This window comes from Phyllobates terribilis, unplaced genomic scaffold (genome assembly GCF_046119375.1).
Source record: "Phyllobates terribilis strain yellow unplaced genomic scaffold, ASM4611937v1 Scaffold_4__5_contigs__length_816908805, whole genome shotgun sequence".
Classification (NCBI taxonomy): domain Eukaryota; kingdom Metazoa; phylum Chordata; class Amphibia; order Anura; family Dendrobatidae; genus Phyllobates; species Phyllobates terribilis.
In genome coordinates, this window is record NW_027362764.1 from 68,430,604 (window position 1) to 68,442,986 (window position 12,383).

Genomic DNA, 12,383 nt, shown 5'->3' on the forward strand with positions numbered 1-12,383 from the left:
GAAGGTGTGTCCAAACTTTTGGTCTGTACTGTATATGTTCCTTTTTTCTTCTTTTCTTTTTCTTTTTGATTATTTACATTTATATGCATTGTTTCTATGCTATACGATTTTAACATGGTATGTGTGTTTAAATTTCTGATTAACTCAGCCTTGAACAGGTGCATAGCAGGACATGACATATAAATACCACTTCCTTGCTGTTTTTTTGCTATGCAATGATTAAGAACTCGCATATATATTGTGCAAAAAGAAGGGTGAAAGTCCGCCCAGGCGGGAGGAAATTGGAGTTTCATAACACATATTTGAACTGGAGAGGTATTAGAGGCCTGCAATGGCCACAGGTACTAATGGAGGTAATCAAGGTAGGGAGAGAGGCAAGAGGTCCGGTCATCTTAGTTATACAGGCCAGGGGAAACGACATAGCTTATCACAAGAGCGCATAACTAATGGCAATAATGAAACTAGACACTGAGCGCTTCAGAGAATTTTTTTCAAAACTAACTATAGTATGGTCAGAGATTGTGCCGAGAACGGTATGGCAAGGTGCGTGAGACATCACGGCCATCGAACGGACAAGGCAGGTAATAAATATTCGGATGGCAAAATTTATAAGAGACAGAAGCTGTGTAGTGATACGACACCGACAACTGGAAGGAGATAAAGCAGGCCTCATACGGCCCGATGGTGTTCACTTAATGGATATTGGACTGGACATATTCCTGTCAGGACTCCAGGACGGAGTGGAACAAGCGTTAAGAGTGATGGATGGGGGTCGGAGTCCTGCATACGAGTAAGCAGGATCCTCCGTGGCCTGGAAATAGAAAGGACATGTTGGAGAGTTACACTTGTTGGCCAACTTGCCGTTGTGGAGACTGGAGACACAGGGCATGCTGCAACAAGCTGAATTATTTTAGAAATAAAATGCATTTCTAATGGAATGAGTACAAAGAGTTAATAAAGCTGTGACCGATCCTCACCCATCTAGTTGTAAGAGTTACATGATTGTATTGTCAATGAAAGGGGGGCGTTAGGGGGCTGAGCGTCTGGGTTTGGCTAGGGGTCCCCACAGTCTGCCTAGGCTAGATGCATTTAAAAATCATTATTAGATACACAGGCAGTGCAGCTTGCTTCGCAGCTGGGTTACTACGCTGACTAGCAGACACTGAAGCTATGGAGCAGACCTCTGAGTAAACAGCTCTTCAGACTCAACCATCTGTGTTACCCCAAGCCATAGTGTATGTATTTTCTTACGGTTAAAAGGGGGGGGGGGAGACCCAACCCACCTCTAATTGACGATGGCAACGTCACGTAAAACAAAGCAAGGGGACTCCAAAAAGAGTCTCCATTTTTTCCAAAAATTTGTGGCACAGACACCACTTAAGTGGCATCAATTGCTCCAGAGTTGCTTAAAACGGTTGGTTAGAATGAGTACCACACACTGCTACAGGCCCAAAATTATTTTCCAGACAAGATGCAGCTAAAAATTATTAGTAATTTGCAAGCAGGTGGAGCTTAGTATAGATGGCATAATAGAATGAGTACCGCACACTGCTACAAGCCCAAAATTATTTTCCAGACAAGATGCAGCTAAAAATTATTAGTAATTTGCAAGCAGGTGGAGCTTAGTATAGATGGCATAATAGAATGAGTACCGCACACTGCTACAGGCCAAAAATAATTTTCCAGACAAGATGCAGCTAAAAATTATTAGTAATTTGCAAGCTGGTGGAGCTTAGTATAGATGGCATAATAGAATGAGTACCGCACACTGCTACAGGCCCCAAATAATTTTCCAGACAAGATGCAGCTAAAAATTATTAGTAATTTGCAAGCTGGTGGAGCTTAGTATAGATGGCATAATAGAATGAGTACCGCACACTGCTACAGGCCCAAAATTATTTTCCAGACAAGATGCAGCTAAAAATTATTAGTAATTTGAAAGCTTAAAACGGTTCGTGAGGTGATTTTACGAAATCCTCAAGCTTTTAGTCTTCCCAGGATGACACAGGGGTAGAAAAATCCTTGCGGATCCATGATTTGTTCATCTTTATGAACGTGAGTCTGTCTACATTCTCAGTGGACAGCCGCGTGCGCTTATCTGTCAGCACACCACCAGCAGCGCTGAACACACGTTCAGAGAGAACGCTGGCTGTGTGGCATTACAAGATCTCCAAGGCGTAAGTGGCGAGCTCCGGCCATTTATCCAGATTGGAAGCCCAAAAAGAGCAAGAGTCCAGTGACACAGTCATGGCTTCGATGTTTTCTTGGAGATACTCTGTACCATCGTCTCTAGGCGTTGACTATGTGTCAGACTTGTTGTCTCCTGTGGCCTTGCAAAGGATGGGCTAAAAAAGCTGTGAAATGATTCCGCAAAATTGCTGTTACCAGCAGATACTGTGTTTCTGTTACGGTTTGAGTGCTGAACACTCGACAGTCCCACGGTTGGCAAGTTAGAACTGTGAGATTCACTACATGCACCACTGATGTTTTGTGGAAAAGCACATGTAAGATTCTGCAACAGTCTCTGCTGATACTCCTGCATGCATGAATCCCTTTCTATGGCAGGAATTATTTCGGAAAATTAACTTTTGTACCGGGGATCTAAGAGTGTGGCAACCCAGTAGTCAGGATTATTTCGAATTCTGACAATTCGAGGGTCATGTTGCAGGTAGTGCAGCAAGAAGGCACTCATGTGTCTTGCGCATCCAGGAGCACCAAGTCCCTGTTGTGTTGGTGGCGAGGTAAGAATCATGCTTCCTTCCTCTGCCCTCTCCCCCCAACCTCGCACAACAGAAATGTGATCAAGGTCTCCCTCATCTGATGAGTCTTCCATCAGTTCGTCCTCCACTACTTCCTGGGCTCCTGCACCTTCCTCACTAGTTTGGCTGCTACCATGCGCCCTGGTAAATCCATCTCCCCCACCCTCACATGCCTGCCGCCTTGGTGCTGCCGACCGTCTGGACCTTGCAGATGTTAGCCCTTCCGCATACAACTCCTCCTCCTCTACTTCCTCCACCTCCTCTTGTCGCACCACCTGACTCCGAATTCTGTTTAACATGTGCTCCAGCATGTAAATCACCGGAATAGTCATGCTGATAATGGCATCGTCAGCACTAAACATCTTCGTCGCCATTTCAACACTGTGCAGAAGGGTGCATAGGTCCCTGATCTGAGACCACTCCTCCAGCGTGATTTGCCCCACCTCTGGATCCCGTTGGCCCAGGCTATACGTCTTAACGTATTGCACCAGGGCGTGTCGGTGCTGCCACAGTCGCTGCAACATGTGCAGAGTTGAATTCCACCGGGTAGGCACATCGCATTTTAGCCGGTGAAGTGGCAGGCCCAATGACTTCTGTAGAGATGTAAGTCGCTGAGCTGCGGGATGTGAACGGCGGAAGTGAGCACACAGCTACCGTGCCCTCTGCAGAAGGCCATCTAGTCCGGGATAGTGGGCTAAAAATTGCTGGACAACCAGGTTCAACACGTGAGCCATACAAGGCACGTGTGTGACATTGCCCCAGCAAAGGGCCGCACCGAGGTTTGCAGCATTGTCGCACACGGCCTTCCCTGGTTTCAGGTCCAGTGGAGACAACCATTCATGAATCTGGTTCTCCAGAGCTGACCACAACTCCTCAGCTGTGTAACTCACATTTCCCAGACATTTCAAAGTAAAAACCGCCTGATGACGTTGAGCCCTGCTGCCAGCATAGTAAGGAGGTGTGCAGGATCCCTTCTGCGCAGTTGGAAAGCGTGTGGCATGACCAGACAGGCTTTGGGTGCATGTGAAGGACCGATAGGAGGTTGAGGAGGCAGAAGCAGTGGAGGAACTTCGAGATAAAGAGGATTGACGCACAACTCGTGGGGACGGCAAGACTTGGACAGCAGCCCCTTGTCCTGCTGTCACCATAGTTACCCAGTGCCCAGTCAGCGACATGTAACGCCCCTGTCCATGCCTACTCGTCCAAGTGTCTGTGGTGAAATGCACCCTGTCACACACAGAGTTTCTCAAAGAAGCGGTGATGTTGTGTGCGACATGCTGGTGGAGCGCAGGCACACCTTTCTTTGAGAAGTAGTGCCGACTGGGCATCTGGTACTGGGGGACTGCGACGGACATAAGGTCTCGAAAATCCTCTGTGTCTACCAGGTGGAAAGGAAGCATTTCTGTAGCCAAGAGCTTGCAGATGGTGAAATTCAACCTCTTAGCTTTCTCATGGCTAGGAGGAAATGGTCTTTTACTTGTCCACATCTGAGGGACCGAGGGCTGGCTGTTGTGCTTAGACGGGGTTGAGAAGGGTGTCGCCGGCAAACTGCCGGTCTGTGAGGAAGATGCAGGCGGACATGTTAGGTTGCTTTGATCCAAAGGTGGTGCTCTCGATGTCGGACAGCGCTCAACACCAGCTGGTGTTTCCACCTCCAAAGAAAATGATGACCTGCCAATCACAGTGGCTGTTGCGGTAAAGAGGTGGCAGGTCAGCGTCCCAAAACAGGTGTGACTGCTGTCCCCCCAGTCACAGAGGATGAAGAGGCCGTGGATGCACAAGATGGGGCAGACAGTGGTTGGCCCGGCCCGCTAGGCCGCATTGTAGCACAGTGAGCTTTCCACTGCAACTTATGCTTCATATCCATGTGACGGTTCATGCATGAAGTACTCAAACTATGTATTTTTTGGCCTCTACTTAGCTTTTGGTGACAAATGTTACAGATAACACGAATTGGGTCATCCTTATCGATCTGAAAAAATGCCCAGGCTATGCAAGGCTTAGCACCCATGCGACCTGAAGAGCCACATGACTTGTGGTCAGAGGCAGAGTTGTGTTTGAGGATACAGTTGTTGACGTGCTTCCAGTACTACGTCTCTGGCCAGGAAGGCTCAACCTGACCTCGTCGTCATTAGCATCCTCCTCCACCTCCTCTGCTGACCTCATCTCTTGGCTGACTGTGGGTTGACAGTAAGTGGGATCTGCAACCTCGTCATCATCACCCTGTGTGTTCTCACACCCGTCGTCCTCAGAGCCAACCTCTTCCTGCCCTGAGAAAAAACTCAAGTTGTTGCTCCAATCAGGTATTTGAGTCTCATCATCGTCTTCCTCATTGTCTCCACCAACAGGAGTTACAGTTTGGGAACGAGGGTCTACATTATGGTCAGAACCTTCTGCGTCTGGTCCTGGATCCGACTCATAAAGATTCTGGGCATCAGTGCAGATCATTTCCTCGTCTGGATTCACAGAAGCTCTGGAGCCGACCTCTGATTCCCAGGCTATAGTATGAGTAAACAGCTCGGCAGACTCAACCATCTGTTCTACCCCATACTCAGACGGGCAGCTGGAGACTTGGGAGCTGTGAGGAAGCAAGTGCGATTGGGGTGACACCTCTGAAGACTGGAGTATTTGTGATGTTGAAGTTGATGTGGAGGAGAGCCCACTTAAAGGAGCACTTGATATCCGTTGAAGCACCTGCTGTTTTTGTGCCTCATCTGGAATTTGTAGCGATTGGCGTGGCCGTAAGAAAGGGATTGTATCACATTGTCCGCTAAAAGAAGTAGACATCTTAGTTTGGCTGGAAGATGGTTTTTCTTCTGCAGATGTTACTGTTGCTTTAACACCTACCCCACGGACACAACCTTTTTTTCCCTTCCCAACACGCCTATTCCCCTTTCCACCAGCAGCAGGCCTTTTTCCACTCATTTTGGTGGTTAACTAATTGACAACTCTGGAGTTGTTTGCACAAAAAACGATGGATGGGAACCGAGCAGAGCTGAGTGGCCAAACTGTTCTATTAGCCCAAAAGGATTGGCTGGGTTAGATGCAGTAAAATAATTTTATTACATACACAGGTGGTGGAGCTTAGTATAGATGGACTAATAGAATGAGTCCCACACACTGCTACAAGCCCAAAATTATTTTCCGAGCTAGATGCAGATAAAAATGATTTGTAATTTGCAAGCTGGAGGAGCTTAGTATAGATGGACTAAGAATAAGTCCCACACACTGCTACAAGCCCAAAATTATTTTCCGAGCTAGATGCAGATAAAAATTATTAGTAATTTTAAAGCTGGTGGAGCTTAGTATAGATGGCCTAATAGAATGAGTACCACACACTGCTAATATGCCCAAAATTATTTTACAGGCAAGATGCAGCTAAAAATTATTATTAATTTCAAAGCTGGTGGAGCTTGGTATAGATGGCCTAATACAATGAGTAGCACACACTGCTAATATGCCCAAAATTATTTTCCAGGCAAGATGCAGCTAAAAATTATTAGTAATTTGAAAGCTGGTGGAGCTTGGTATAGATGGTCTAATACAATGAGTACCACACACTGCTACTATGCCCAAAATTATTTTCCAGGCAAGATGCAGCTAAAAATTATTAGTAATTTGAAAGCTGGTGGAGCTTAGTATAGATGGCCTAATAGAATGAGTACCACACACTGCTAATATGCCTAAAATTATTTTACAGGCAAGATACAGCTAAAAATTATTATTCATTTCAAAGCTGGTGGAGCTTGGTATACATGGCCTAATACAATGAGTACCACATACTGCTACTATGCCCAAAATTATTTTCCAGGCAAGATGCAGCTAAAAATTATTAGAAATTTGAAAGCTGGTGGAGCTTGGTATAGATGGCCTAATACAATGAGTACCACAAACTGCTACTATGCCCAAAATTATTTTCCAGGCAAGATACAGCTAAAAATTATTAGTAATTTGAAAGCTGGTGGAGCTTAGTATAGATGGCTTAATAGAATGAGTACCACACACTGCTACTATGCCCAAAATTATTTTCCAGGCAAGATGCAGCTAAAAATTATTAGTAATTTGAAAGCTGGTGGAGCTTGGTATAGATGGCCTAATACAATGAGTACCACAAACTGCTACTATGCCCAAAATTATTTTCCAGGCAAGATACAGCTAAAAATTATTAGTAATTTGAAAGCTGGTGGAGCTTAGTATAGATGGCCTAATAGAATGAGTACCACACACTGCTACTATGCCCAAAATTATTTTCCAGGCAAGATGCAGCTAAAAATTATTAGTAATTTGAAAGCTGGTGGAGCTTGGTATAGATGGCCTAATACAATGAGTACCACATACTACTACTATGCCCAAAATTATTTTCCGAGCTAGATGCAGATAAAAATTATTTGTAATTTGCAAGCTGGAGAAGCTTAGTATAGATGGACTAAGAATAAGTCCCACACACTGCTACAAGCCCAAAATTAGTTTCCGAGCTAGATGCAGATAAAAATTATTACTAATTTGCAAGCTGGTGGAGCTTAGTATAGATGGCCTAATAGAATGATGGTATGCCCAAAAGGTTTTACTTGGCTATGTGCAGTAAAAAAATTGTATTCTATACACAGGTGGTGTAGCTTGCAACACAGATACGCTACTCCACTAACTAACACACACTGCAAGAGGCCAAAAAGGATTTGCTTAGCTAGATTTAACCAAATGCTGTGAAAAATACTTGCACAACACTGGCACAAGACCTGCCTGGCAAAAAGTCCTAGGAAATGCTGTAAAATAGTCCTCAAAAGGACTGCAATTACAATTAGTCCCTACTCCCAACCTATCTATTTCAGAGCACAGACCTGCCTGATAAAAGTCGTAGGAAATGATGTAACCTAGTCCTCAAAAGGACTGCAATCACAACTATTCCCTACTCCCAAGCTATCTGTATTTTTCAGAGAAAATTGGCTTGAAATTAACACTGAAAGTATAGCGCACACAGCAACAGCGGTGCCGTCTAACACGCAGCTGCAGCAGTGAGAAAATAGTGGCGATGGGGAAAATGGCTGGGTCTTATAGGGCAAGGACATGTGACATACACTGCCAATGACACATGCCCTTGCTTGTGTGAAAAAAAGCACTTCGCTCCGTGTGTGCGCTGCTGATAGGCTGACAGATTGCACCTCCCCACTGCAAATGCGGGAAAGAGAAAAAAAAATGGAGATCTTCATTGTTCCTGCAGAGATCCAGCCCCTGCCCCTCCCCCCGCCCCGCTGTACACTCAAACTGCGTATTAACATTAATTATCAGCATTACTGTGAAAAAATCCAGTTATCCAGAACATAACCTCGAACAGCCGGATTTTTTTCAAATCGTTCGTGTTCGCCGAACGGCTCGAACACCGCCCAAAACAGCTCGGATTTGAGATTGGCGAACAGTTCGAGTCGAACAACACTCATCTCTAATTATACCGTGGGACATGAAGGGACTCGATGTGCCGCAATACAGATTTGCATGTTGCAACATTATGTAGAAACATCAATTTATTCATACTTTAGCATAAGACAAAATTTGAACATTTTTTGGTGTTGCTCCAGGAGAGGCAGAGTACATTTGGCTGGGATTGAATGACTTGAAGACGCAGCTATTTTTTGAATGGAGCGATGGATCTCCAGTGACATTTACAACATGGCAGAGAGGAGAACCGTCTCATCTGACTAACAAACAAGAGGATTGTGTGGCTTTATCTGCTAAGGTATGACATTGTGACCCTGGGCATTAATAAAATTTGTATCTAACATAGCAACATCAATTACAAAACTACTTATCCTATCCTAGTCTTAAAGAAAGATTCAAGATTTTGTGATCTAAAAGGATTTCTTCAATTTCCATCCATCCCAGGATACTTAAAAGAGGACCCGTCCCCAGATCAAAAGTGTCCAGTTTTTGCTCTTATTTTATTCCTGCTGTTCCCCTGAGAATGACAGTTTTTTTATTTTTTAAATCCGCCATACGATTCCAGAGATATGAGTCTTTTTATTTAGTGTTACTTTTTATGGTCTTTACCAAGGGGGCGTGACTCACAGTGTAATAATGCAGAGCAGCCTTAAGACATGCCCCAGAGGATCCTGTGAGCCACACCCCCTTATCAAAGACCATAAAGATTAGCACCAAACAAAATGGCCCATATCTCTGGAACCTAATGTTGGATTTTTTTTTAAAAAAAGAAAACCTGATTAGCTAGGAGAGCAGCGGGATGAAATAAGAACAAAAACTGCCCACTTTTGATCTGGAGACTGGTCCTTTATAACAGGGATGGGAGCTCAATTAATGGTGACCCAAACCTTCAAATCTTCAGTGTTCACAGCTAACTTCAGAGCAATGCTTACAAGCCCAATAGAGAAGAGCTTGTAAGCACTGAACATGTTTTGCTGTTTAGCAGCGTTGGTCGGTCTCAAAGGCAAAAAAAATGAAAATATAAGGAAAGTGTTAATATCTCAAAAATAGTTGAACATTTTTATCAGCAGTAAATTGAAAAACTACTTTTGTGAACCAGTATTATCTTACAATACCCATGTTTGATGATGGGGATAACCTTATAAAAAATTGAATTCCTCAAATCTTGTATTTTACAATGAAATGTCTCATTTCTACAGGATGGACAATGGGCAGACAAGATGTGCGAGAAGAAGCTTCCATATCTCTGCAAAAGGAAACCACTGCCTGTGGATCATGAACAAGCTGCTAGCGTGGAGCAGGGGTGTGATAAGGTAAAGTGCAAACAGCGAGAAGAGGGTCTCTTAATATAAGGTTCTATAGAGTCATCCATTATCTTACAGAATTACTAAAAACTGACCTGTATGATTAAATTGCATAAGGTTATGTTTACACAAAGGGAGGAAACGTTGCAGAATTTCTACGTCCAGAATAATGAGCAAATATGATATTCATTATTGGCCGGATTTGCTCTCGTCCAAATAAAATCAGAGACCCTGATTCCAGCAATGTGTCACTTACTTTACTGGGTGCAGCAGTTGGTTGTGGTAGAATCAGTGTTTTCTCTGCTCTTGATGTAATAGTTCTCAAAAGCTAAAACCGCCCACACCGCTGATTAGCAGATTTTCTATGTACATTGTATATTGACAGCTCCTAATCAGTGGTGGCAGAGCGGTTGGACCAGGAGGCACGAGACATCTAGTCCTGTAGTGATAATCTCCTACTAATAAAATACTGATAGTTTTGAAATTACAGCACACAGCGTAAAAAGTAACACATCACTGAAATCGGGGGCTCAGCCCCTACATCATGCTGCCCTCGGATTACATAGCAAAAACCTGTTGACACATTCACTTTAGCTGTCTCCATCGTAGTTCCTCTATTCTCATTGCCGATCTTTGGTTCTTCTAACGTTCCCTCTGGCGCTGAAGCCAGTAATTAGCTTCAGGTGATCAGGTTGAGAAGCAATAATAATTGACATCAATGGTGTGCGTCACTCCTTTAAATGATGACTTTCAACATCGGAGGGAGTGTTGGAAGAGCCAAAGACTGGAGGAGAGGACCAAGGAGCTGAAGTAGCAGTGGAAGTATCCTAAGGACAGGTAAGTGTAATGTATTTTATTATTATAACCTCCTTCCTTAAAAATAAGAAATAACAGACTCACAAGAATTCAGAATTGTTAGAAAATTGATTTGTTACAGATTGATCTGCTTACCTTTAGCCTGACGTTACATAGTTTAGGTGGAAAATTCACTACCAAATCCCAGCTACTCGTGAATAGGGATGAGTGGACCGATGGAAGTCAGGTTCTGGTACCCTACCCAAACTTTTTTCCAAAGTTCGTTCCGGGTACCAGAACAGTACCCAAACTACAACCAGAACCCGAACCCCTTTGAAAAAATTCTCTTTCTTTCTTACCCCAAAACTCCGAACATTGCAACGGACGTCAGGGAGAGTCTGTGTTCAGCATTTAGCACTGGACAGTAACTGTCTGCTATGAACTTCGGACATGCATTAGGGTTCGCTCATCTCTATTTGTGAGTAAAAAATTAATGTAAGGTGTAAATGTTACATCGGTAGCATGCCAATTTATCCTGTCAATGTTCACAACACAGATTTCATACTTTCCTTGGAGTAAAATCAGCAGCAAATCCACAGCAAAATCATGTATCTCATAAAGATTTAGATTTTTGCAACAACTGGCTAAATATGCAGCCTAATTCATGTGCCACTAATACTCCTGCCTTTCCTTCCTCCAAGGGGTCATGTGCATGGAGCCTGCACACTAAAAAATGTACATGCTCCCTGTGTGCCTCTGTGTGCTAGAGTACATGCTCCATTGGGTGCTGTATATTTTGTGGTGTTCTCCACTTGAAACAATGCTTTTAAAAAGAAAATCTCCAATATACCGTTCAATTAAACATTTTTTTTCTGCTGTATAAATTTAGAACCATTTGGAAGAATAGTAAGGCCTCATATACAGTAGTGTTCAAAATAATGGCAGCCCAATATGACTAACCAGTTTAATCACTGTTTTTGGTGTAAATTATATTATCACATGTCAAACAATTTACCAGTTGGTGCAGTAGATTTTAAGAAAACCACCAGACTCAGCATTCATGATCTACATGTTTTTGAATCGGTTTATTTGAATAATTAATTGAAAGGGGGTGTGTTCAAAATAATAACAGTGGGGAGTTCAATTAGTGAGGTCAATCATTCTGTGAAGAAACAGGTATGAATCAGGTGGCCCTTATTTAAGGGTGAAGCCAGCACATGTTGTATATGCATTTCTCCTTAAAAAACTGAGAAATATGGGTCGTTCGAGACATTGTTCAGAATAACAGCATACTTTGATTAAAAAGTTGATTGTAGAGGGTAAAACTTATAAAGAAGTGCAGACAATGATAGTCTGTTCAGCTAAAATGATCTCCAATGCATTAAAATGGAAAGCAAAACCAAAGAGATGTGTAAGAAAACGGAAGACTTCCATTCGAATGGATCGAAGAATAGCCAAAATGGCAAAGGCTCAGCCAATAATCAGCTCCAGGATGATCAAAGACAGTCTCAAGTTACCTGTGAGTTCTGTGACAGTTAGAAGACGCCTGTGTGAAGCTAATCTCTTAGCAACAAGTCCCCGCAAAGTCCCACTGTTAAAAAAAAGACATGCTCTGAAGCAGATACAATTAGCCAAAGAACAGATCAACTGGCCTAAAGAGAAACGGAGAAACATTTTGTGGAGTGATGAAAGTGAAATTGTTCTTTTTGGCTCCAAGGGCCACAGACAGTTTGTCAGATGACCCTCAAACTCTGCACTCAAGCCATATTACACTCTGAAGACAGTGAAGCATGGTGGTGCAAGCATAATGATATGGGCATGTTTCTCTTACTATGGTGCCGGACCTATTTACCGCATACCAGGGATCATGGTTTACCTGTAAATGGTGTCATTACTCCTTAGCAGCCTACCCACCATCCCACTAAGCCCAACATGGCACCAATCAATGTGAAATCTGATGTTTGATGAAGACCGCATTAGATGACCAAAACATCACTTGGTGGATTGCGTAAACTCATCTAAGTAATTTTGGTGTGCCGAGTTTTTGCTATTGAATTGGAATGGATTCAGAGCCTACTCGAGCAGCAGATCT

General features: G+C 43.3%; 1 protein-coding gene across 1 annotated transcript in view; it reads left to right on the forward strand.

Moving 5' to 3' along the window:
- The window catches only part of LOC141264991 (macrophage mannose receptor 1-like), a 154,166-nt gene that overhangs the window by 44,367 nt on the left and 97,416 nt on the right, over positions 1–12,383 (forward strand). Inside the window, exons 8-9 of the mRNA XM_073677467.1 lie at positions 8,333–8,490; positions 9,392–9,505. Coding sequence (XP_073533568.1) covers positions 8,333–8,490; positions 9,392–9,505 — 272 coding nt within the window. The remainder of the gene's footprint in view (positions 1–8,332; positions 8,491–9,391; positions 9,506–12,383) is intronic.